General features: G+C 39.2%; 1 protein-coding gene across 1 annotated transcript in view; it reads left to right on the top strand.

Moving 5' to 3' along the window:
• Window positions 1–27,721, top strand: part of agbl1 (AGBL carboxypeptidase 1) — a gene marked incomplete at its 5' end in the record, with an annotated part of 188,366 nt that overhangs the window by 138,775 nt on the left and 21,870 nt on the right. The window contains 5 exons of the mRNA XM_030053330.1: window positions 1,264–1,393; window positions 6,553–6,684; window positions 7,319–7,381; window positions 9,197–9,310; window positions 17,985–18,139. Coding sequence (XP_029909190.1) covers window positions 1,264–1,393; window positions 6,553–6,684; window positions 7,319–7,381; window positions 9,197–9,310; window positions 17,985–18,139 — 594 coding nt within the window. The remainder of the gene's footprint in view (window positions 1–1,263; window positions 1,394–6,552; window positions 6,685–7,318; window positions 7,382–9,196; window positions 9,311–17,984; window positions 18,140–27,721) is intronic.

Consider the following 27,721-nt stretch of genomic DNA (forward strand, 5'->3'; position numbering starts at 1 on the left):
ACTGAATAATGGAGAAGGATGGAATGGTCATTCAGTCTGAATCACAGGCTAAGCTTGGATACCTATTTCCATGATGATCCACAATGTCAAATTTACAGTATTATTCAATGATTGTTTCATATTAAGAGAAAGGTACATTTGTATTTGCTGAGGTTGTAGGACCCTGGTGTTTAAAGGGCATTGTATCAGCTAAGGGGCCCTGTGAAAAGGTTCCCTCTGTAACCTTTTCACATGGCCTGACTCCCTACATTGTTTAGATCAATCCCTATTATCAGCTGAGTCAGGCCAACTGTGCCAAATTGGGTACTGGGTTGAGCCACTGATTTGTTAGATTTGTGCTCATTTGGTCAATAAGTGAAGAGATGTCTTAATTAGGTTTGTATGTTTGTAAATGCAGTGTTTGTAAACATTGATGTGCATTAATGATTTTTTTTCCCTTTTTTCCCCAGTAGTGAAATGGTGCTATTCAAATGTGAACTATAATGTGTTTCCCTATCTTGGCTGCTTGTCCCTTGTCCAATGGAATAGTCGAATTAGGGAGGGGCCAGGAGAGGTATAAAAAGCCAGACTGGCATAGAGGAAGGTGGTTGTTCTTTTGGTGGCAGCTTGCTGTGAGTCTGTATTGGTTTTTTGATGGCTGCTTGCTATTAGGCAGTATTGTTTCAGATATTTTTTTTCAGTTTGTTTGTTCCTTGTTAACTTTTCTGGGACTTTTGGTTTGTTTGTTGTTTTGGTCAATAAAACCATTTTTATGCTTGGACTTCTGCCTCCTGAGCTGTCCCTCCACTCAACATTTTGGTATCATTTTTTTGCTCATTTCCAGTGCTAGACAGCCACACCGAAATCCCACATATAGTCTTACTAGCCATAATGCTGCAGGCCTATCCATAGATAATCTTATATTTCACGTTGTGCCTAAATTCATTGTCACACGTTCAAGTGCTTGCTGTATAAATTTTATTGCAGTAAATTGTTTCTGGGTCTCGTGGCCTGAGGTGCACAGAGGACACCAGTGGTCAGAGGAGTCTTGGCACTGGGCCCATAATTGCTCCTTGCCTGGGGGAAGAGATTTCCAATCAGTGTCCATACCTGACACCAGATACACATTCATGAGTGAATCTGCAGCATCTCAATTAGGGGTTATGGGACGCTTATCTGTGCTGCAGCTCGACTTTGATTTTTGACATTTGAACAAAGAAATAATAGCTTCAGCATTTATAAACCAAATGTCCTGTCTCTGTCTGTTGGTGTGTTAATTCCCAGGCATAGATGTGATCTGAATGGTGAAGATCTGAATCGTCAGTGGTGTAAACCCAACCCAGTCCTCAGTCCAACCATCTACCATACCAAGGGCTTTCTCTACCATCTCAGCAGTATTGGACGTTCTCCACTGGTGAGGAAAACAGATCATAAAATAAAACAAGCAGTCATATCAGTGGGTTCCAAGTCCATGAGCCAAACACATAAATGCTACAATTAATGCAGTTGACTAAATTGCAAATTTGTCATCCCTACTGACATTTTAAAACACAACCAGAAATTATTTGACACACAGGAATCCCTTCACAATTATGCATTGCAGTGACTGATCTATCATAAAATTAGGTTTGTGCATTTTTGCTGCAAACTTTATATGTGTGTCTTGGCCAAATGGAGTGGAATATGCCTTCTGTAAAATTTAGTGGCAGTTGACTACACTTTGAAGTCATAATATTTTATTTATTTATTTATTTATTAATTAATTATTCTACCATGAGGCGAAATATTGCTTCATGGTGGCACTATGGAGCACAACCATATATAGGGCCCATCTTAAATGGTGCCCTTCTTATGTGTAGCTTGGTTATTCCAGCTTTAGCATATGCACTATAAATAAAAACTCACCTCCTGTTAGCACATTCACCATCAGCTTTGTTTGTATGTCATTCATGTTTGGGACTTCACTTAAAATAATAGTTTGGGTGGCCATATTACAGAAAGTTCCTAACTTGCAAGTCTTATCTGTTTGGTAACCATGGTAATTGTGGTTAGGACCTGATTAAGGAAAATAGTCATTACAGATTAACAGTTCTTATGTCAATGTTCCTGTCCTAGGAAATGTGCATTACACAAAAATAATCACCACCCAAAATCTTAAAAAATCTAGCGATCCTGACTTTAGGATAACCACTGAGCCATCCTAACAGTTTAGGCGCTCTCTCTCGACTGCGGTTAATGTAAGCAGGGATAAGAAAAGTAGTATTGGTTGCTAGTTAACAGACATAAAGGTTGATAACTTTTGTTGGATGGAGTGTTTAAGATTGTCTAACCTAAGATTAAATAGGATTAAGATAGTTTGGATTTGCTTGTGTAATACGAAAATGGGGATCTAGCTTCCTATCATACAGAGTGACTGAAGAGAGGATGTTTCTGTAATACAGCCCCTGATGTGTAAACTCACTACAGTAGCAAATTTTTTCATTAGAATAGACAGTTTGAATATAAGGTGTATTTTATTTTGATATCTAACTTTTACCTTACCTACTTATTTACCTTAACTACTGGCAATATTTAAGTTTCAGTGATTCCTTAATGTTTCCAATATTTCCTAATGTAGATGTAGCTATATGATCACTTTGCCAATTTTCAACTTTATCTGTCTGAATTTGGTATATAGTGTAAAAAACAGATGCAGTTTTATTCTGTGTCTCTTGAGCTCATCAGCAAATTCTGCATTACTTCCAGCACCAGTTGTGTCAATTGATGCATCCAGTGGTGTAGTTGGGGTCAAGGAAGAACTATAGGCAAAGTCAGCTCAGGTAGCCACATTTTATTTCTCTGATTCACTGGTTTGTTTCTGCAGTTGTCATGCACTCACTTCCATTCATTCTGTAGTCTGTAATCTGTTCTTCCCTCTCTTGCTACTGCTTGGGAAATATCTCTTTTTCTTTTGTAAAGGCATTTTGTCTGTAACACTAGTCAAATACAATTTTTGTTGTTTTATCAGTTTTCTGATCTAAGAGTGAGGTATTCTAACTTTCTGTACATAGAGCCAGGTGAGCTGGGTGGGTTGCGGAAGGATTTAGCCAACGGGCATCAGAAGCTCATGAGCAATCCATCCTGGTACATGTAGGCACTGCTGACACTGCTCTGCAAAAAGAACTAAGATTGCTTGGTTATTATAGCACACAGTGAGGAATTTATTACTTCAGTTGACTACATTTCCAGCAATAGTGACTGGACATCCACATGGCGATGTAGCGAAATTTTCCTTTAGGAAAAATTATTTCAGGCAAGGGCTGACAATTAAATGGAGGACAGTTGTACCTTGATAACTGGGGCCATTAAGCGTCCTACTAATCATATGGCAGTATCCCATAGCACATAAATCAAAATGTTACTTTTAAATACCCAAATGCACCCAAACGTACCACAAAGTGCTCAAACAGTAACCCAAACATACCCAGAAGTACCACAAAGTACTCAGTTGCCCAGAAGTGCACAAAGGTGCCAATAGTGCTCAAACAGATATACAGTTACCCAAATTAACCCAAAAGTATCCTCGTGGGTGAATGCTGAGTACTTCTGGGTGAGGACCTACCTCTGATGTTTCTATAAACCTGAGGTGAATTTACATGGAGGTAACCCTGCTCAAAATGAATCAGAAGAATTAAAGCCAAGTCCAGTGAATGGTTCTCCAATAATTAGGAGTTGGGCAGCCTAAGCTGCCAGGACCCTCTTGTATTCCTGTGTGTTCTTCTTCTTCTTCTTCTTCTTCTTCTTCTTCTTCTTCTTCTTCTTTCTTTCTTTCTTTCTTTCTTTCTTTCAAGGAAGTCCTATTTCCCATGTGCGAAAAATCACCAAATTTTGCACAAAGGTCCAGTCCCATGCCAGATTACTTCAGATACAAACACAAGCCAGTAGTCCTGATGGAGGCGCTATAGCAGGCCTCTAAATTTCAAAACTTTGAAAAATTATAACAAATCAACCATATGTGCTACAGCTTTGCAACTTTCACCAAAATGTAGCCCCAATACCGAAGAAACCTTTGTACACTTAAACCTATTGCAAATTATGAAATCCATCACTGTTTTTTTCAAAAACTGTAAAACTTATTAAACCTATCTCCTCCCACAATTTTTGCTCAAATGTCACCAAACTTGCTACAGAGCCTCTTCAGACTGTCTTACACAAATGATCCAAACAGATTTTTGATTTATCAAAAATTGAGCTTACAGTGCATCAAAATGTTTGACTGTAAACGGTAATGTAAACATACACTTGCAAATTCTTGGTAAATAAATCTTCAATGTTAATGAAAAAAATTGAAAAAAAAATTGGAGTTATAGTAGATGATGTGTGGTAAATTTTGTAACTGTATCTCAAAAACTGAATTTTTGACAGCATTTTGAATTTTGCTCTCATGTGAACAATTGGAGTCAATGCAAGAATGGCATTTTTAAACATCAGTTTTTCACTTATGGAGCAAGTCAATCATTGTTGAAAACAAATGATCAACATCTCCACGCTGTCTAGATGCAATATGTGTATTTTCAGATTTTTGTCTTAATAACTGAATTTTTGAGAGCTGTTTAAAATCTGCCTTTCCATGCATGGATGGCTGCTGCCCTGCACGTCAGTGATTGGCTCAGTCAGTTTGTGAAGCTCCATGTGAAGTTTTAGCTCAGTGAGGTAGAGGCCAGGCCTTGGTGTCGAAGATTGTGAGTTCAAGCCTCAGTTTGTGCAACATTCCCATGTGCAAAAACTCACCAAATTTTGCACAAAGGTCCAGTCCTATGCCAGATTACCTCAGCTGCAAACACAAGCCAATAGTCCTGATGGTGGCACTACAGCAAGCCTCTAAATTTCAATACTTTGAAAATTCATAATAAATCAACCATATGTGCTGCAGCATTGCAACTTTCACCAAAATGTAGCCCCAATACCGTAGACTTTTGTACCCTTTACAATTAAAGTCGGTTTTTCACTTATGGAGCAAATCAATCATTGTTAAAACCAAATTACCAACATCTCCATGCTGTTTAGATGCAAGATGTGTATTTTCAGATTTTTGTCTTGATGACTGATTTTTTTTTTTTTTTTTTTTTTTTTTTTACAGTGGTTTGAAAAATGCCTTTCCATGCATAGGTGGCTGCTATCATATGACTGGTTTAGTCAATTTGTGAAGCCTCAAATGAGTTAACACTTGCCAATTAGCTCAGTGTGATAGAAGATGGTCCTTGGTCTCAGAGATCGTGAGTTCAAGCCTTAGCTTAATTTATTTATTGTTGCAGCTGTAATTCCCATAATAAGCTAGAAGAAGTTTTAAACATAGCACTGTGTTGTCACTTAGCTCAGTGAGATAGAGCATTGTCCTTAATGCCAGAAATTCTGAGTTCAAACCTCAGCTGATGCAAAATGCACATTAGAACATCATCTTCCAATTCTACAGTTGTTGCTCAGAATTGCCTAAAATCGCCTGGCCCCGACCATTGCTGCGCAGTAGCTATAATTGAGGTTTTCTTTCGTTCTCTGCTCTCACAGCTATCGCTATGATCTAATTTCGTCAAGTTTATAAAATGCAAAGAATGACTGAGGTTCCAGCCGCAACATCAGACAATTAGAGGCGATTTCAAATCAATACAAACTTAATTGACAACAAAATTAATGCCTGATTAGTCCAATTATCACACACAATACCTGTGCTTCATTATTCACAGATTACAAAGCTGAAAAGTGTGATTGTGAGTGTTGTGTATGTGTGAGTGTGGGGCAGTGGATATGTGTATGCTCAGTGCTTGTATGTTTGTATGTGTCACAAAACACAAATGTCATAAGGAGTTAATAAGAAGGGGGGCTGTAATGAATTGGCCTTGATTGGCTTATTTAATTTTTTCAAATCAGTCTTAAGACTGTTTTCAGAAAAATTCATGAAAAAATCTCAGCTGGTGCTGGAAACTAATTTAAAGCAAAAAGGACATGTTCTTAAAAAAATGTGTTTACCTTTTCACATACAGATTTGGACTTTACTTTGCAACACAACACGGGATTGTTATAGTTCACAGGTGTCAAACTGGTGCCATGGAGGGCCGAGAGGCTACAGGTTTTCATTCCAACCAAAAACTCCACCAGGTGATTTCACTGATTAGTCCCGCCTCTCTGTTTGGAGGTAGGATGATCAGTGAAATCACCTGGTGGAGTTTTTGGTTGGAAAGAAAACCTGCAGCCTCTTGGCCCTCCATGGCACCAGTTTGACACCCCTGTTATAGTTAATCTGTGGATGTGACAATGTCATAACTTTGTCATGTTTGTTCATATCAACTATTTTGTAAAAATGGTAAAAGGCCCTTTAGCATGCTTTGGAAGAGCTGCTCCCCTAGACATAAGTAGCTTTACATTGAAGCAGCAAAAACAATTTGGTTTTTGAATCTATTAGTACAATGAAAACATTTGGGAAAATAGATCCCTAGTCCAAAATGGGTGGAGTTTGTTTTTATTTTTATTTTTCTCAATTGATATGATAATACCTTGATACTGACTCTCGTTTCCTCTTTCTCTGTGTCTTTCTGCCAGGTTTTCTGTGATTACCATGGTCACTCTAGAAAGAAGAATGTCTTTCTTTATGGCTGCAGTGTAAAAGAGACTCTCTGGCAGTCTGGCTCAGCTGTTGACACTGTAGGACTGAAGGAAGACCCTGGATATCGGGTAACACAGACACACACACACACACACAAACATAGACATTACATACAATCCTGATCAAAATCTTAAGACCAGTTGAGAAATTGCAAGAATTTACATTTTGCACTGTTGGATCTTAAAAAGGTTCTAAGTAGAGCTTCAAAATGCAAAAAGAAGAAATGGGAGTGAGACAAAAAAAAAAAATTGAGTCAGCAATTTATTGCAAACAACCATTAAACTGAAATAGGCTGTTCATCAGCTGATCAAAAGTTTAAGACCACAGCCTTTAAAAGCCCAAATCTTGGCAAAAATGTGGATTCAGTGTCATTTTCTGTAAGAAGTGTTTTTTTTTTTTTTTTTTTTTTTTCTTGACTATTCAACTATAGCCAAGGAGAAACCAGCACTTCAGGTTTATTGCATTGGTGATATCTGAGAAAATTTGCTGATTGGCCAATGAAATTTCATTTAAATTCCTTCCTTATTGACTCAGAAACAAAGATTACAAAAAAGATTCCTAAAAAGATTACAAAATCAAGACATGTGATGTGTTTGTGGTCAACTTAGTGCCAACATCATAGAATCCACTGGACTGGACCACTGGTGTTGGTGCTTCTGCTGTGGCCTTTCAGTGTCTCATTCTGTCTGTTTATCTGTCCAGACAATACCAAAGACCTTGGATCGTATTGCACCAGCCTTTTCCTTCAACAGCTGCAACTACCTGGTAATAAAATTAAACATTAATACCATAATACTAATAGTGGATGTGAGTATGTTTTCACGAGGCATGTCACAACTATACAGAGTGTTGTTATGGCTTAATAATTTATAATCAATATACAGCAGGTGTATGTGTATTTACAATTGTACATTTATAGTGCACACCTGAATTAACAAGAGGTGTTGCACATCAGAGATATGTAAGTGAAAGAAGACAGTGCAGCCTTTCCCACATGCACTATGCAGAAAAGGGCTGGGAGCAGTGTAATACTTTACAGGAGATGAACAGGAGATCAGCTTCACAGAATTCATTATGTCAGATTAATAAATGAATAAATCCAGTAGACATGCAATTCATATTATTTAATATATTTAGTAATGCAATAAAGAAGATGCAGTCCATGGGTACAACTCCTCCAGCAACTGGTGCATCCTCTACCGAGTGTGGCACATCAAGTTGGCCTGCTGTACCATCCTCACATACAGTTCAGCCTATCTCTGCCGCATTTTGTGTAATGGTTCTTCTGAAATGTCATGTTGGCATCCTGCCAAATATATGTATGTATTATATTTCAAATATATGTGAAAACATAACATGCCACAAAGAACTCACTGAATTTCTGAGCTCTGTGTTAGAATATGAAGGACGGTGGCACTTGGATTGGTTTACTGCATGTTACGTCCAAAACACAGCCATAATTAATTAAGAGACTAAGTAGAACTCTTTTGATCCATGCACCTGGTGCAACCAGCCTTGCCACTGTTAAAATAGTGGACTTGGACACACCCTAAATGCACACCCTAAATGCTCCTCAGACCGTGTGCTTGGATTGTTAAAATAGAGCCCTAGGACACATTTTCCAAGCTGCAGTATAAATTCGTAAGTGCATAAGTCTATAAGTACAGTGTGGTGCAGAAGAAGATTAGGGCCACACAAAAATAAATAATTTCAAATTCTGACTTCAGTGTCAGAGTTCTGACAGCAAAGTCAAAATTCTGAGAATAAGGTCACAATTATAACATTGAATTCACAATTCTGACTTTTTTCCCCTCAAAATTGTCAAATTAATTTCAGCGTTTGTTGTTTTTTGTTTTGTTTTGGTTTGATTTTTTTAATTTTTGCGTGGTCATATGGTAATGATACAGGAAATTCAGGGGAGACAGAGGAGAGGACATGATGCTGCAGCAAGGGCTTAGCTATAATATGTTGTACATCAGCCATCAGAGTTTGTTTGTTATATTTTTAAAAATCTATCAACTTTGATAAGTTGTGTCAAAAATATGTATGCATTTGCATCAGTTCCCTTTGCTAGAGGAGTCATTAAAAAATTGCAGCAAAACATCTGAAATCAAGAATGGTATGTCATCCTACTGATTGCTGGTCCTTAGAAAAATATTTTATCAGCTTTAATTTAATTTCATAAATATTAGGGCTTAAAAGTTATTAAATATCCAGGTCTTAATTTCAAAAATAAAATAAAACCAAATTAAAACTGATCTTTTTTTTGTAAATCAAGGCAGGTCTCTCTGCATCAAAACTTTCAATCTACTGAAGCTAATCCTGCTTTTACTGACTGTAGGTCAGGTTGGGAAAATAAGCCAACTCATTTTGCCTACCTAAAACTCACTTTTGAAGACCAAATATACATTACTTACTTTTATACTTACCTGTAATGCTTATCTTAATAGTATTAAATGTTATTAATTCTCTAATTGGGAATTAAAAATTGGGAAATAAATCTTTCTGTCTTCAGCAGGCAATTTTTCAGCTGTTTCTATTTTCGCTGCTATAGGCTAATTTCCAATTTTAACTTGGCAGGTGGAGAAATCTCGTTCGGCCACAGCCAGGGTGGTTGTATGGAGAGAGATGGGTGTGCTAAGAAGTTATACCATGGAGAGCACTTACAACGGTTGCGACCAGGGAATATACAAGGTGTGTGTGAGTGTGCTCCTCTATCTCTCTATCTGTGATCAGACTAATCAGACTGGCTCTAGGAAAGAGCTTTTAATACTCACAAGTATTAATATAACTGTTTGAGAAAAAACACTGACATCTTGTTCCACTTAGCTGTGACTGGACATTTTGCAAAGCCAGAGGCAGGCATTTGATTTGCTCTGAGTTTGGAAATGAGGCCAAACAGTTCAATCTTGGTTTCATCAGACCAGTGAATCTTGTTTCTCAGTCTGAGAGTCCTTCAGGTGCTTTTTTGCAAACTCCAAGAGGGCTTTGCACTGAGTGAGTGAGGGCCTCCTATCTATCTATCTATCTATCTATCTATCTATCTATCTATCTATCTATCTATCTATCTATCTATCTATCTATCTATCTGTCTGTCTGTCTGTCTGTCTGTCTGTCTGTCTGTCTAGAACATTGTTAGAACATTGTGATGGAAGTATATAATAGCAATTTCAATATTCAGTTATTTGTAATGAGTTGTTTCCGCAGTTTTTATGTTGATACAATTCGTTACACAGATGTGGTGAAAAATGATACCATCAAAAATCAATAAAAATGGTTAAAAGAAATCCCTCCTAAATACCACATTAGGGCACCACAACCTTAGGGAACAGCACAGAAATATTCATGTTTTGTTTTGGTGGTAAGGGATTAATAGGGTCATATGATGGATGTCTTCACATCTGATTGTTCAACACTTGTGCAAAATGGTGAGTGTAGAAGGACACCCTCTTTCTTAGACTCTGAGGGATTGACACCAAAACCTGACATTTACAAGTGAAATATTTTGTCCTATTAAATTCCATTGTTGCTGTCCACTGCTTTTAATCAAACTTGTGTTTCGTCCAGTTTGCAAAGTATGGTTATAAAGTAGTCTGGTTTCCAGACTCCATGAATCTTGCTGTAATTCAGTGGAGTTCGGCCATGTCTATATCAGAGATTGATGTGGAAATGCCTGATGATTGTGTCATCAAGCATTGCCACAAAAACGGCAACTTTTAGACCGGTCAGTTGTTTGTCTTCTGATTTACTGATGCTGTAAAATTGCCTACCAAATTGCCTCATTTGGCTGATTTGACTGTAACATCACAAATCTTCATGGACACTGTCATGTTTGTTGTGAAGTAAGGCCTCATCAGACAATCTGTCAACCAGCCAGTCAGTCAGCTCACACAGTCTCTAATCAAATCTAAATCAATTGACAGCAGTTCCAGACATCAGGAATGACCACATTATTAAAAAATGTGAGTGTGGCAATTCATGAGGGCTGGATCCAGGCTAGTTTTAAAGAGTTAGTGTTTTAAAAAGACATGTCTACTGAATATATCAATGATCTACTACATCCTATGTATAAATTCAACTGCATCTTGATGATATGTGTGAACATATATGCATGTCGTTTTTTTTGTCTGTGTCTATCGATTGGTTAGTCAGTCAGCATTTAGGTCCCAAGGGCTGTGGCCCGAAATGTATTTGTTACTTATGGACTTTATTTGTCCAAGAAAGCAGTCACTTGGAACTAGTTTGGAGGCCAAGCCTTAAAGGTGCATGGGCATCCTATTGTTTTTTGTTAGGTTTATTCTTAAACTTATTATTATTATTATTATTATTATTACAGTTATATTATAATTATTACAGTTCTGTCACTTTGAGCTCATTTTTACCTACTTCCCATGTTCACAAACTCACTGAACTTCACAAATTTGTTGAAGTGTGTGTTACCGACCATGGACCTCTGGAGCAATACTGTGCTAGGTAGCTAGAGTTAAAGTTTGTTCAAATTTCACACAGTCAAACAGCTCTTGTGGCCTCCCCATTTATATACCTATTCCCTGAGTCTTAATGGACGGTTTTGTAAATACAACCCTTTGGTCCGCCATATGGGATTTTTTTCAGTCACCGAAGTCAAAGCAGTTGCGTTTATTTCTCTTGCAGCAAGGAGACAAGTCAGTACAATAGTACAGAGTTATCTGAAGAAAAAGCTGAGCATGTGAGTCTTTATGTGCATGATTGTTGTCCAGTCATACATTGTTGCCAGTCATACACGTCATTATTGCCATGGAGACTCATCTAGGAAGTGAAATAAGTTGGGTGCAGTGCAAGATGCTAGGGTGCAAGATGCTACATTCTATGGTGAGAGTGACCATGGACAACAAGAAGATACATGAGAACGCTATGTTTGAACATTGTGCACTGGCACTCTGTTCTTTCTTACTTAGTATAAGATAAGCAGCATATTTTTCTAACACTCTGATATAAAAGTTGTACATTTATGAGAGGAAAAACTCAGATATTCTGAGATTATAAAGTGACAAATTTGTAGTGAGGGACCGCGGCACTTGTCTAAGTTTTTCGAATAGAATGGGGGAACAAAAAAAAAACTCACTCCCTGGCGCCCTTTGGCATGATGGCGCATATAGCATTTGCCTTGCCTGCCCTATGGACCGCACGGCCCTGGGGGCATGTAATTGCCAATTCCAAATTTAGTCCAAATTCCCTCCAGTGAACGTTGCCTACAACATTTTAACTGGTAACCAAAATTGTAATTTGGCTGAACGGTGCCAAATTTTTTTGTGACAAACTTTGGGAAGTATAAAGTCTGTATAAATTATAAAATTCCATCATTATGACTCATGTGCATACTGCTGGAAGCATATCCATGTGTGAAACATGCAACTTAACCAGGTTTTCCTCTTTTTTATTTCATGCTCTGTTTTCATTTCCTCTTTTTAGATGTTCCCTTAATTAGCAGTGAGTGGGTTCTCTTGCCATAGACAAAGTTGAAAAATTACTTTCTTGAAACATCAACCTTATCACAGGTGAGGCATCAAATTTGCCTGTTATTAGTAGCTGATTAAGAATATGGCGCTAGTTTAATTTTGCATCTCTACTCAATGATATTTGCTTGCAATATCAATAGCTCCTGCATCTAATGTTATTGCAAGTTGAGGAGGGAGTTTTTGAAGGAATTTTGAAGGAGTTTTGTCCAAGGGTGATTGGTCTGAATTTGGTGATATGTCCAGCTGTACCTGACCTGAGACTTGAGTAGATATCCCTGAGCTCTTAAGCCTGTAGTCTGAGGAATGATGCTGCTTTGTCTGAGGATGTCCTAAAATGTACACTGTACTGAATGATCAGGAAACCAAAGAAAGCTGATGCATTGTTCTAAAATCAAAGAACATTTCCACCTAGAGAACATCAACCTTTACTACTGTTTCTCACCCATACGTCATCCCAGAGAAACTCAGCCTTTCTACCATTATGTGTATTTCCAACATGTTTAGAAGTGGGAAAAAAACTTCTTTAATTGGCATTTGTAACATTTTTATTGTAACATGTTACCACTCCACTTTCCATAAGATGGAGAGGAAGAGTGGAGGAATAAATTGTATTAAAGAGGGAAAATCTTGGGAGAAGAAGAAGAGGTAACTGGAATTGCTGGTATTGGTCCTGACAATACACTCACACAGTCATACACACATTGATTTTTTTCTGAGGCAAACCTTTCCTATGCTCAAATGATTGCACACCCATCTCTTTTGCAACCACACAGACACACACAGACACACACACATGCGCATGCACGCATGCACTCCCTCCCAGCACACATCAGTATAGCTGATTTGTTCAATACTTTACAATTGTCATGGGAAATGACACTATGGAGACATCAAACACACACATACACACACACACACACACACACACACACTCACACTCACGCACTCGCACACACACACACACACACACACACACACACACACACACTCACACTCACACACTCGCACACACACACACACACACACACACACACACACACACACACACACACATATAGCGTTCAGTGTCATTTTGCACTAAGGCTTGCATGCCACTTGTGTGGAGAGGCATAGACAATAATGGCCTGAAGTAGAAGGACGGAGAGAGATAGTGCTGGATGGAGACAAAGTATGGAAAGTATAAAAGAAAAAAAGAAAGAGAAGAGTGCTGGAGGGAGAGAAAAACAATAAACAATAGGGAGCAACTGGGCATTAAATGGAAGGCATAGTGTATTTCATGGATGGACAGATATTGGGAAGGAGGGAAATAGAGGAACCCGTTGAATAAAATGATGAGACAAGGGATACTGGAAAAAAAAACAACAGCAGTAAATTAGAAAGTAGATTTAAAAACACAGATTTTCTTATATAGTATTATTCTTGAGTATTATCTTTATCATTCATTAAGAGTTCCTTAACGTTGATAACTGTAATAAAACAGGGTTGTAGGAGGTGCATGTTCTACAGCTATCTATTCCAGTAGGTGGGTGGGCGTTCCTCTCAAAGCGTAACAACATTGTCCTGAGCTTGGTAAGACTGTCCATGGACCATGGATAAAAGTATGCTAAAGCATGAAAACTCAACATGGAAGTCAACTTTGCCTTCAAAGTAAAAGTGGCACGCCTGGAAGCATGTTGAATGCACTTGTCAAGTTATGCAGAGCTAAACTAAATACATTTTTAAAACACAGTGGAAATAATGAACATCAACAAATCATAGCTATTATACAGTCATATTTGTGCCACTTTCCCACAAGTGAATGTGAATAAATTGCTAATGGGCGCAAATACTGTAATTAGATTATTATTGAGTACTATGTTTCATGTAGCCTGTATGTAATGATTCATATATTTATCAACTTATTTATTTGATTAAGGCTACTCAGTCTCTTACTATGGGTGAATGTTAAAGGCTAGTTTTGTGACATCAATATCGAATACATAACCAATTTGATGTTGGATATACATCCAACTGATCAAAGTGTGATATATGTGTGCAACTAGGGTAAAGGCATGAATGCACTGTGAGTGTTTTTGACATCCCTCTTTTTTGTTGCTGTTTGCACTGCGGCTGTCTAGATTCTAGCCTCATCAGACCACTGATCAGCGCCACAGTTACACCAATCAGTGTGCCAGGTGCCATTGCCTTTAAGGGCAGGCTGCGCTATTCTAAATCCTAAAACCGAAACCCGTGATGGAGAGAGGGAAGTAGATTTCCTCAGGGTTCAACTGAGGCTAAAGCAAGGTGGCTTTTTATATATGTATATTATATATTATATTATAGGCGAGTTAATTCGGGAGGTGGAGCCACATGTGTCCAAGTGGACGTGTCACAAGGTTGTACTGATTGAGTAAAATCCCCGGGTCACACCACACACACACAAGAGGCAGAGGTGGAACTATGTGTAAACTAATTTATTGACAAGGTAGATTCGGCAAATAAAATATTAAAAATAAAAATATAGCGCAGCTGCTGGCTTATGATAAAACAATAAAACACACTGGCATAAGTGTCCAAGTTAAAACAGTCTTTCCTCTAAACAGTCTATATGAGTAATATACTCAGTCCATTCCGGCGGTATCCCGGTATCAGTCCGACTGCATGCGTGGTGAGGCTCCGTCGGGGCACATGCACTGAAGCCACCTGGGCACGCTCTTGTTAAAGCCCAAACTTTGCTGTTGCTGTTTTTGCGGATAGCGGGTGGTCCTGAGCACCCGCTAACCACTTTCCCTAAAGTGTGTGCTCAAGATAGCAATTTTAGGGATAGTGCATAAAACACGCCCACGAACACACCTAACCCTAACCAGGCGCAAATAACGGAGTTGGCATAATGTATTGCGGGTAGCGTGGGTGCAAGATACCTTTTAGGGATAGCAGAAGCTCCTAAATGCACAATTCACGGGTAGTGGGCAGTGGCAGCGGGTAGCGGGTAGCACAAGATAGGGCTCATAGTCTATTTACAGATTCCAGGGAAAGCTCAAAAGACAGAGTTGAACAAAGGTCCAAAAAACACAAAAACTACTACTACTACTACTACTACTACAAATAATAATAATAATAATAACTTAAATTTGTATAGCGCCTTTCAAGAAACCCAAGGACGCTTTACACAGATAGATCAGAAAACACAGACAACACAGTAGACAAAGACATAGCAGAAGCTAGAGGCTTTAGGCTAGGTTGAAGAGGTGGGTTTTCAGGAGTTTTTTAAAGGTGTCCAGAGATGGGGCATTGCAGAGCTCAGCTGGGAGAGTGTTCCAAAGGGTGGGGGCTGCCACGCTGAAAGCCTTGTCCCCAAAAGTCCGCAGTTTGGTGTGGGGGATGGAGAGTTGACCCGTGCCAGAGGATCACAGGTTCCGTGACTGTGTGTAGGGGTGGAGGAGGTCAGAGAGGTACTGAGGAGCCAAAGCATGGAGGGATTTTTAGGTGAGGAGGAGGGTTTTATAGGTGATGTGGGATTTGACCGGGAGCCAGTGGAAGTGGATGAGTGTGGGGGTGATGTGCTGCCAGGGTTTGGTGTGGGTGAGAACCCTGGCAGCTGAGTTCTGCACATACTGGAGCCAGTCCAAGGTTTTGGAAACCCCAGACAGGACTCCATTACAGTAGTCAAGACGGGAGGTGATGAAGGCGTGAATGAGGGTCTCTACCACAGAGTCGGAGAGTGTTGGCCGGAGTCTGGAGATGTTTTTGAGGTGGTAGAAGGCAGATTTGGTGACAGATTTGATGTGAAATTGGTAGGAGAGGGTGGAGTCAGGGATGACGCCCAGGTTGCAGACCTCTGGGGATGGGCGGATGGAGCAACTGTCGATGATTAGAGAAAGATCTCCAACCATGAACTCTGTTTTATTGCTATTGAGTTTGAGAAGGTTAGATAACATCCAGGCTTTTATTTCAATCAGACAAGTTGGCAAGAGACTGTGGGGGGAGCTGGGTGGATGGATTGGTGGAGAGATACAGCTGTGTGTCATCAGCTTAAGAATGGAAGTTGAGACCATGGCGGTGGATGATTTGATTAAGAGGGAGCATATACACTACCAGTCAAAGGTTTGGACACACCTTCTCATTCAATGTTTTTTCTTTATTTTTACTACTTTCTACATTGTAGATACATACTGAAGACATCAAATATATGAAGCAAGATATATGGAATTATGTAGCAAAAAAAAATGTTAAATAACTCTTAATATGTTTCATATTTTAGATTCCTCAAAGTAGCCACCCTTTGCTTTGCTGACAGCGCTGCAAACCCTTGGCCTTCTCTCATTGAGCTTCATGATGTAGTCACCTGAAATGGTTTTCACTTCACAGGTGTGCCTTGTCAGGGTTCATTTGTGGAATTTCTTGCCTTCTTAATGGGGTTGGGACCATCAGTTGTGTTGTGCAGAAGTCAGGTTACTACACAGCCGACAGCCCTATTGGACAACTGTTAAAATTCATATTATAGCAAGAACCAATCAGCTAAGTAAAGAGAAACGACTGTCCATCATTACTTTAAGAAATGAAGGTCAGTCAGTCTGGAAAATTGCAAAAACTTTGAATGTGTCCCCAAGTGGAGTCGCAAAAACCATCAAGCACTACAACGAAACTGGCACACATGAGGACCGACCCAGGAAAGGAAGACCAAGAGTCACCTCTGCTTCTGAGGACAAGTTCATCCGAGTCACCAGCCTCAGAAATCACAAGTTAACAGCAGCTCAGATCAGAGAGCAGATAAATGCCACACAGAGTTCTAGCAGCAGACCCATCTCTACATCAACTGTGCAGAGGAGACTGTGCCAATCAGGCCTTTACCCAGATAGCAGCTGACACTGTACCGGATCCGCCCACAACTCGCGAGATTCACTTAGCAATCACATCCGCTGAATGCCTTTGCAACAGATGTGGCCCAAGTAATCAGTCTGACAGTCATAGTGCTAAGTTTGGTGCTGTTTCGGGGCGGGCCGTGCAGACCAATCACACTCACCCCCTGCATTCAGAATTTAAGTTCCTGCCCTCTGGTTCCCGCCTCAGACAACCATTAGCCAAAACTAACCGATACAAATTCTCCTTCATGCCCTCCGCCATCTCACTGCTCAGCTCTGTACAGTACAGGTAGCATCAACTTTAGTTCTCATTTTATTCAAGTATGCACTTTTTTATTTATTTACTTATTTACTACTGATTTTATGTTACTGTTTGCCTTGTGTGTTTCACTCTGTTGTTGTCATTGTGGTTGTTGTTGTTGTGCTGTTTTTTTGTTGTAGTTTTTTTTACTGCTACTGTCATTGTAAATTGACTTTTTTATACAAGGTTGCAGCAGCACAATTTCAAATCAGTTTTTGTGATAAACAGATTGAGACAACTTCAGAATTAGCAGGAGGTGCCAATGTTCTGAAAATTTCGAGGAGTTTAGGATGTAAGATGTGATTAAAAAAAAAAATCATGTTTGGATTGCGAAATTTCCAAAAATTAAGATATGTCATAAGCAACACTCTCTTTATAATCAATCATTATGATTTTTTTTTTTTAACTTAGATTGTATACACTTAATTTTGGACAGATTTATTCAGTTGATTACGCCATTTCAACTTTTGATTAGAAGAACATCTAATGGCCTGAGGGGCTTTAGCTGGCACATTGACTTTTGCAGTTATCAATGTTAGGATTTGCAATATCAATTCTGAATCAGAAAATAAAAATGGGATGCGTTGGTCTATTGTTATTTTTATCAAGGACTTGTAGACAGTCTATTCTTTTCCCTTCAAAGAAGAAGCAAATTAGATGACTTTTGTGTGTGTGTGTGTGTGTGTGTGTGTGTGTGTGTGTGTGTGTGTGTGTGTTTGTGTGGCCAGGGCTTACAGATGGGCACTAGGGAGTTAGAGGAGATGGGAGTCAAGTTCTGCCACAGTCTGCTCTCGGTGAGAAGAGACACTACCCCACTTTACAGCAGGAAACTCATCAACCACATCGACCTGGATGACAACATCCTCGACCACAAATCGCACGAGTAAGACGTCTATCTGTGTCTGTGTGTTGATTCATTTCTATACTTAAAGACTGAATTCTAATAAGTGAGGACATTTTGCTGATTGTTCCTATGAAGGATTAGTTTAGGATTAGGGTTGGGTTCAAGGTTAAGATTAGGATTGATTAGATGACCAAGATAGACTGGACTGGTTGGTGTCATGGGTTCTCAAACTTATTACTGAAAGATCCACATCTGATTTTTAGTAAAGGTCAGAGGTCTAGAATGATTCGCAACAGTAAAACAACTTTTAATCAACCTTCCTTGGTCAACTTTTCTTTTCTTTGTAACAAAATCTTCACCTCATTTGCTAATTTTTGGTTTTTACTTGATTTTTACATTGGTGTTTTTGGTGGTGGTTTCGCTGTACTGTACTGCATAAACTACTGGAGGCCTGAATTCTCTTGGGATCAATAAAGTATCTATCTATCTATCTATCTATCTATCTATCTAGAAGTACTGGCATCAGATTTTTGTTTCCTCCTAAGATGGCGATGGAATATTCTGTTCTCCTTTGATGGACTCTTAACCTGACAAAAACTCACATACCGGTAGGCTGCTTCTTGCTGTCATTGATAGTTGTGCTAGTTTATCTCTTCCTTCAGTCTTTTCTCTTACACCTGCTCAAGACTGCTCATTGTAATTATAAATTATAGATGCCACAAAATACTGCTGTTCATCATTCTAAATTACAATTTTATTCCATGCTGTGCTCTTTTACATTCAGAATACTTTGCAGAACATTTTAAAACACACTTAAAATAGTAGAAAATATTACAAATATTATATCTTCTGTTAAAGCTAGAAAGATGTCACTCAGAGACTTCACCTTACACCCTCACCAACATTATGCAGTTCTCAAGATCTGCCACTCCCATATCACATAGTTGACCAAATTAAACTTAAACAATTGTTACGTTTTGTACTTTTAATTGGAGGTAATGTTCTTGTTTAATAAAACCAAACATTGAACAGTTATGTGTATAGTTGAATTAGGAAGTATTTCTGTTGCTGGAGTTATGCACCTTTTTGTGATAGGCCACATCCATCACCATGCTCCCTTTTGACCAATCAGGATGAAATCTGCTCCCTCATTGCTCATGATCAGCCTCTCTACAAAGTTTTGGACTGTGATTTGAAAGTTATACACCTTGTTCTGATTGGCCATGCCCACTGTCTTGCAAGTTTTTGACCAGTTAGCATGAAGTTAATTAGTGTTTTTTTCAGCTTATGAGGAGGCTTTCCACAAAATTTGGCCATGTTATGTGACTCCATTTGCATGTTATATGCCTTTTTGTGATTAGCAGTGCCCACCGCACTCCCTATTGACCAGTCAACATGAAAAGTTAATCAGCTCTTTCTTGACCCATGAATAACCTTTCTACAGAGTTCCTACAAAAATCCATTGATAACTTTTTGAGATATCCTGCTGACACACAAATGGACAGAAATCAACGAAAACGTAGCCCCCATCCAATTGGCAGCGATAATTAGTTGGCAGTTAACAGGGTTAAGCTGAAGATTAGGTGAGCATTCATTTAAATAGGCTGAATAAAGTTTTTTTATGTTTTTTTTTCCAACATATAAGCTGTGTGGAGTAATGTAAGCGACTTTAATCTGGGAGAGCACAGACCTCACTAATTCCTTTACGTTCTACTACATCAGCCGCTCAGAAGCTGCCTTGTGTTTCCACAGACTCTTCCTGTCCTATCAGAGGCAGCTCTATTTCCTACAGCTTCATTCAAAAATTCATTTATTTATTGATTTTTTACTTTTACTGTTACTTTTTAGGTGCATCTTATGTGTGAATGTTTGACCTAAAGCAGCACGTAGCTATGCTGTAAAGCATCATCCACATAGAGTTGAATCGAGGGCAGTGGGACTTGTTTGTATATTCTTGAAGACATTTCACTTCTCATCCAAGAAGCTTATTCAGATCTGATACCATTCTGAGGGTGTTCATCCCAGAATGCTCACTAAGGTGCTTGAATAGGTTCTCAGTCATCCAGGTTAGGAGAAATTAAATGTCTTCAAACAGTTCTACAAACAGTCCAGGCGACCTGAAGCTAGCCGTTTAGAAACACTGAAGTATAGAGAGTCCTTACTATGGCAAGGATGCAATGTCAGGTCTCGTTGCGCTGGTGTAAAGTGGCAGGTTTCAGATTTTTTTGTAAGTAGCTGCTAGTTTCAACTCATCTCATTGAACTGGCCCTAGCAGTAAGAAAGAGCCTTAGAGTGTTTTTTTTTTCTTAAATATTTGCAGTGTTAGTTCAATAATATAAACATCTACTACCTTAATTCTTCGTCTGAAAAAAGGAACAGTAAGTCTTATTTGCAGTGTTAATGTTTTTTTTTCCATATTGTGTAACCCAACTTTTTACACTGGAGAAATACAGTATAAATATCCCAAATAAAATCACAGTGCTCTAACACTGTTCAATATATGAAGCTTTCTTCCCACCAGTACAAGCTGACCACCTGCTACAGTGTGGTATATGAAGCATCACAAAGGCAGGATTAGTAATATTTGTTGCATAGATATGTTGTCTTGTGGTTCTCTTACCTTGGTGATTCATTTCTGCCTCTGGAGTGGAGCTGAATGCCTTCTACTGATTTTCAGACCCCTATTCAGTCTCCTCAGTGAGCACTGACAGCACAAGATCTGGGTTGGTCTTTTCACCTGAATGCACACTCCATATAGATATGAAAAAAAAAAAAAAAATTTCTCCTTCCTTCTTCATCTTCCAGCTTATTCATTGTTTTTAGGGCAAATTCCATGCCACTCTCCCTCCCAACTTCCTGTTTTTTCCAATATGGTGCTTCAATAACAAGGGAAAAGGCCACACCTAGCCTTGAAAATGATTTTAGTGTTTAAGTGTCCAATGACTTTTGAGTCTCTGAAAATGGGATGACAGTAGCTGGGTTTCCATCCACCTATTTCTATTCGCATTTTCAGAAATTGCGAAAAAAACAAAACAAAAAAAAAACACAAGTCTTCATGGTAAGCCAGTATTCCAAAAACACAAACCGTCTTTGATCCAGTGGAAAAATTGTTACAACAACAGAACACTATCAAAAGTTCACGCTGTTCATGCAGTATAATCCAAGTCTCCAGTATCCAGCTGTATATTCAGGACTTCCCAAACATGCATATTTTGGCTCAGATTTTGCTTAGACACTACATTCAAATCAAAGACGAGTACTATACAGAACCATATCTAAAATTAACTTTACAAAGAAGACAGAGGTCCTCATGTGCCCAATGAAGAACAGGTATTTTACCACTGGCAACTAAGAAAGGCAGATATGAAGGTATTCCTGAAGAGCAATGTTTTTTGTGTTCTTGGTGTTGTTGAGGAGGACCTCCATATTGCAATTTTGCACAGTGACTTCAGGAATTATTTGTTTGAAAAGATGCAACTGAAAAATCCTGATTTGTTTTGATTTCTGAAGCTGATAGGTTGCATTGGCTTTTTAAGATGGAGAGCTTTGTTTTGGCGAGATTTATAGGAGATGCTTGGCAGCTAAGACAGTTATCACTGTGTAACAGGTCATTTCATTTCTGCCATGTAAATTGAATGCTCTGAAATGTTCTCTTTTTGAATCTGTGGAACTGCACATTATGACTTGTCATGTGGCCATCCTGGTTATTATGGTTTAGTGTCTTGTGTGCCCATATGGACTGGGCACCACAGCTACAGGACACATAAATTAAAATTGCTATTTAATTAGTAAGACATATAAGTCAGGAGAGAGGAAAAAAATCCATAAATGACCAAATAAATAAATAAATAAATAAATAAAGTGAAAAAATTCTTAAAATATGTTAAATGATAAGAAAACTATAATAAATAAAATTATATATTTAAAGTTCAGATCAGTGATGGACCAAGTTTCTTTCACAAACCAAAATAGCTTTATAACACAAACCAAAATAATTCTTCATATAAGGGTCCCTGTTGGGCAAATTCACATCAAGTTGGGCTCTGTGGTTTAATGAATGACTGTTTGATTTGGGAAAAGATTAGCAGAAAGATATTATGCTAAACATGCAAAATCACTGGTGTGGTCCTTTAATGCTTTGCGTAATGATTAGAAGAGATCCCACAGACACAACACATGAGGAATGTCACCTATTTCTCTAGCTCACTATTATATGTGCCCAACAGTGTTGGTGGTAACATATTTATCTGTGTTACTGTCTCTAAACAGAGGACTCACTGCAGAGGAGAACTAAATACAGGTTAAAGGAATGAATGCATCAATATTGTGCATTTACTGCAGTGATAGATGTGTGTGGTCATGGCATGATGGAATGATAGAAATTTCTCATGTTAATACTTTTCCATCTGCCTCTGTGTGGCCTCCAGTGTTTTGTACTTTTATAATATTGTCAGATCGGTGCGATGGCTGATAAGGACTACAGCACTGCTGTGACTGTCAGACAGATATAATCCCATTATGCATTCACTTCATTATGTCTTGATAAATAATCTCATTATATTTCATTGTGTGGTCCTGATTACTGCATTAATAACAGGACTCATACTCTGAAGCTATTGCCACTTTGTGTGTGTGTGTGTTTGTGTGTAGGTCCAATGACACAATTGGCCAATCTGCTTGCTGACAAGTGGTTTCATCAGACTAGTTCCCTGTTAGAAAATCCTATTTTTCAAATGAATTGGAGTAGTTTATCAAGTAAATGTGATGTGATTATTCAAAATTGTAAATGTATTAAAAAAAATGGACACCCAGGCGGCCCAGTTGCTCACCTGGTAGAGCAAGTACCACTTGTTAAGGCTGAGTCCAGCAGCATCCTGGGTTCAAATCTGACCTCAAGCCATTTGCTGCATGTCATCCCTGCTCTCTCCTCTGCCTTTTCTGTCTCTCTCTACCGTGACTGTCAAATAAAGCAGAAATGCCAAAAAATGATCTTAAAAAAAAGAAAATGGGCACTTGTGCTTTTTAGCCATTGGGCTGCACTATGATAGTATGGAATACCATGATGACCACAACAAGGAAAATATTAGAAAACAAATGGAAATGATGATACAACAAATCATAATGTAAAAGCATCAAACAATGATTATTAGGGTGCACTCACATTAGGCCCAGTTGTTCTGTATCGTTCTGAAGCACAAATGGCCAACCGTGCCAGGGCGGAGGAAGTGTACTGTACTGAAGCACAGAACGGAGTACTCACACTAGTCAAACAATCCGGATTTTGGGGTCAAGCGCGCTTGGGCACGGTACGAATGGCCTAATGTGAGTGGGCCCTTAATCTTACCAGAGCCAGGTCATACCTTCATGGGGCCCTAAGCAGAATTTGATTTGGGGGCCCCTGTCCGCTGCCAATACTACTGACTACTGTCAGTGCTTGATCATTCTCTCACCGGGTATCACTGGGCCCAGTATCAGTTTTATTAGTTGTAACTGTCTTGCTTACATCAAATCAGTTTTGTACCTGGTATGTTTACACTTTTCTATGTAAAAAAAAAAAGTAGCAAACTCAAAAGAGCAGTAATTTGCACTATAACATTCAAAGTTATACAGTAAGTGACATACTGATTGTGGTGTATTGAAAAGACACAAAATAAACTAGCAGACAATATATTTACTATAAACAAGTTAACCACTTTAATTTCTTTTGGTTTACAAAATGTTCAGTGTGCAGCAGTGCAGAACAAGAATTCACTATTAAAATCAAATTACTTAGATAAACAGTTCCTCCATTAGTAAGGTCTCTTTAAATAATAGAAAAAAATGCAAATGTAAAAAGACAATATTAAATAAATAACTAAATAATAGCATAAATGAAGAGGAAGTTGTAATAAGATACAAATAACAGAATAAAATGTAAAGCTGAATAATTATTTTTGAAAACTATTTACAGGTGTGTAAAGGTTAAGAAAAAAAAACAAAACAAAAAATAAATAAATAAATAAAATAAGAGATTCTATGACCAGCTACATAATCTGAGGTTGAAACAGACAGAGAAAGGACAAGAGGATCGGTTGATGCAGGGGTTGAAAAGTGCAGCTCACCTGCAGAGGAGGATGGACTTTACATGAGAAAACAAACAAACAAAAAAACATATTAGATGTAACAATCTCAAGTCACAGAAGTGATTTGAGATTGTCTTTCATATTGTATCTACAAACCCTCCCTGAATGCCCTCAAATTGCAAACAGTTTCATCACATGGAATCAAAAATAACCACATAACTGAGTCTAGAGTCATGTTTTTATTTATACATGTACATTACTGACACAAATCCAAGTAGACAAAACAATTTGGTGAAAATACACAAAAGTGTTTCAAATGTAAGACATCAGAAAGAGGCAGGTTGACTCGTGATTACATAAGGATAATGTTCTCCTAAGGTTATTTTCTTTCATTCCAGCCACATCAGCCTTGTATGTGGTCCTCTGCAGGTCTGGGATAGAGCTGTAGTCCTTTGTCTCCTTCAAGCTGTAGACACAACAACTCTAGGACTTGTTATTGTTGTACCGTCTACACCTTGAAGAGGAAATGCAGAGAAGGGTCAAGTCAGTCTGTTTGTAGCTACAGCTAAACAAAGCATGACATTTAGTGCACGGCAGAAACGTGAGGGTGAAACTAGAACCTGGAAAAAACCTGGAAAAACCTGGAGTCCCAGGTTTCTGATGGAGCTCGTGTGCTGACTACAAACAGACATTGGCATCATCATAACAAGTTTTTAACACCTGGGTGGACTTGTCTTATGAACAAAGACTAGCGACTTTGCCAACATAGCCAAACATTGAACAACTCAGAGTAGTAGCATACTCTGCTAAGCTTGGCATGCTTCTACATGTTTGGCTGTGTTGGCAAAGTTGTCAGCTCGCTAGATTTTCTTTATAATCAAAAACAATCAAAATCAACTTTGCTGAAACAGTCAAACATAAAGCAACTGCAACAACACAAGACATAGCAAGCCAGCTAATATCGGTGTCTGTCTCGCAGCCTGTGACTTCATGAATATTTATTCCAGTCTTGTCTCTTGCTTGGCCACTCTCTTTTTCTCTTTCTTGTTTCCTCTGTCAGCTTTTTCTTCAGAGACAGTTGCTGCTGGTTCCGTGGTGACATAGTGCCGTAAAGCGTTACGCCCGTTGGTGACTAGCTTCCACAGTGCAGGTACAGGCTTTTGGGCACAGTGTGGCCATGACAGAGCACCGCTCTTCTCTACTCTACTCTACTCCACTCTGAAGCTGTTTTGCTTTAACATTAAAATTGTGTTTTTGTATGATTATAGTTGGGTTTGGGTGTGTGTGTGTGTGTCTGGGGTGAAGTGTGGGGCGAGTCGGGTACAATGTGGGACCGCGTTTTCCTGGAGTGCCTTTTCTTTCCTTTCTTCCTTTCCGCACCGCCATTCCTCTAATTTTCCCCGGATTTGGGGGATTTATTATCCTCAATTCGATCACCTCTAACCTTTTCTTCCGCCTCTTTTCCTCTCCTCCACAGGTAGACACACACGCGAGTCGCGACACCCCCATGCTGGCTCGCTATCCACCAAAGCTTTCTTGTACCGCTAGAGCAGAGTGATTGACAAATCACAGTGACAGCTGCAACAGCCTGAGGAAATGGGTGGGACATACCCACATGGACAAAAATTTCATTGGCTATCAGCATAGGCAGTGATACGTGAACACAGCTATAGCCTATCACAACAATAGCCGCCCGACCCAGCCCCCCACCACCATTTCCTAGTGGACAATAACGCTGTTGGCCGTTGCGCTAGACTTTTTTCTCCTTTCTTTTTCTTTTGCTTCTTCTTTGTCTCGTGGCCCGGCCCACCGGGGAAATCCCCGGTTTCCCCGTACGGCAGTCCGCCCTTGCCAGGAAACATATTCTTTCAAAATCATTTTTATCTTTACAGGCTTTTCACTTAAGTGTAAATTTGTAAGGATTCTGTTGTGACTCTAAATTACTCTGAGGCAAAATGCATTGCAGAGCGATCAGTGATGCATGTTATGTATGCAAAACAAATTATGTGTTATTGCGATGTATTATGTCTCATCATTTTTCATCAGAGGACTGTGCTGCACTCATTTCTTTCTGTCTCACAGCAGTCAGTGACCGTGGTTTGGCTTTCTATCTCTCTAGAATTTGATTTAACCATTTGGTAGTTATCAGATTTTGCTTGTTAGCAGTAGCTGTTGTACGTTATTTTTACATTACCATTACTTTTTCACAAACATTTTCATGCCAAAAATTCCCAGAAAGATAGTTTGTGTTTCTCCCCAAAATATATTCTTGGCAGAATTACAAGGATACAAGGATACAAGGAAGTTTATTGGTCATTATACAACAGGTTGTATAATGAAATTAAAATGTGGTTCCCTCTTGATTGATTAATTGATTGTATAGAAAATAAAATTGTTAAACATGGAGGAGTGCAGATGGTGCATTTAGTAGTCTCACAGCCTGTGGGAAGAAGCTGCTCTGCTCTGTACTCTATCTTTTGCCTGACGGCAGCAGGGTGAACAGGCTGTGGCTGGGGTGGGTGTTGTCTTTTAGGATCCTTTTGGCTCTGTGCAGGCACCTCACCTCCCCAATATCACTTGGTGCTTGATGCTTGGTAGATGGGTGCCAATGATGTTTTGGGCAGTTTTAATCACTCGTTGCAGAGTCTTCCTGTCCTGGGCCGTGCACATCCCATGCCAGTTTGTGATGTTTCCAGTCAGGATGCTTTCAATGGCTCCTTTGTAGAAGTTGACAAGAACTTGGCGTGGGAATTTTGCTTTCTTAAGTTTCCTTAAGAAATACAGCTGTTTCTGAGCTTTTTTAACCAGGGCAGAGATATGTGAAGTCCATGACAGGTTCTCTGTTATGTTGATTCCCAGGAACTTGAAACTGCTCACTTGCTCCACCTCAGCTCCATTGATGTAGACAGGGTTGTGTGTCTTTGCCTCTTTTTTCTAAAATCAACTATCAGCTCTTTGGTTTTGCTGACGTTGAGCAGAAGGTTGTTGTCTGTGCACCATTCTGCAAGATGGTTGATTTCCTCCCGCTATGAGAACTCATCATTGTTGGAAATCCGGCCGAAGATGGTGGTGTCATCTGCAAACTTCACAATAGAGTTCTCTCCAATGGACAATGAACCGGGACGGAGGATCATACATGCTGTCACACACCTGGACCGCAGTCCAAGGGAGGTGACCTGACAGCAGGAGGCGTGACCGACCTGTCAAATTTGACAGAAAGGTCATGCCTCTGTAACACCAGCTGAAAAGGCACGTCACCACCCGACACTCTGGTGACACTTCTGATGAAGGCGGAAGATTCATGCCGAAACTGTCAAGGTAAAACAATTGTTTTTTAATTTTGTCCTTAAAAAGAAAACTCTATGGGAATTTACTCAGGACATAATGAACTTACACTACCTAGAGTTCCATGTCGGGGGTTGCAGTCGTGGGTGTACAGCGTGAACAGGAGGGGCGGAGCACACAGCCCTGGGGCGCTCCGGTGTTGAGCACTAGAATGGAGGAGGAGAGACTGCCAATCCAAACTGACTGGGGTCTGTTTGTGAGGAGGTTCAGTATC

This window comes from Myripristis murdjan, chromosome 6, assembly GCF_902150065.1.
Source record: "Myripristis murdjan chromosome 6, fMyrMur1.1, whole genome shotgun sequence".
In the NCBI taxonomy this organism is placed as follows: domain Eukaryota; kingdom Metazoa; phylum Chordata; class Actinopteri; order Holocentriformes; family Holocentridae; genus Myripristis; species Myripristis murdjan.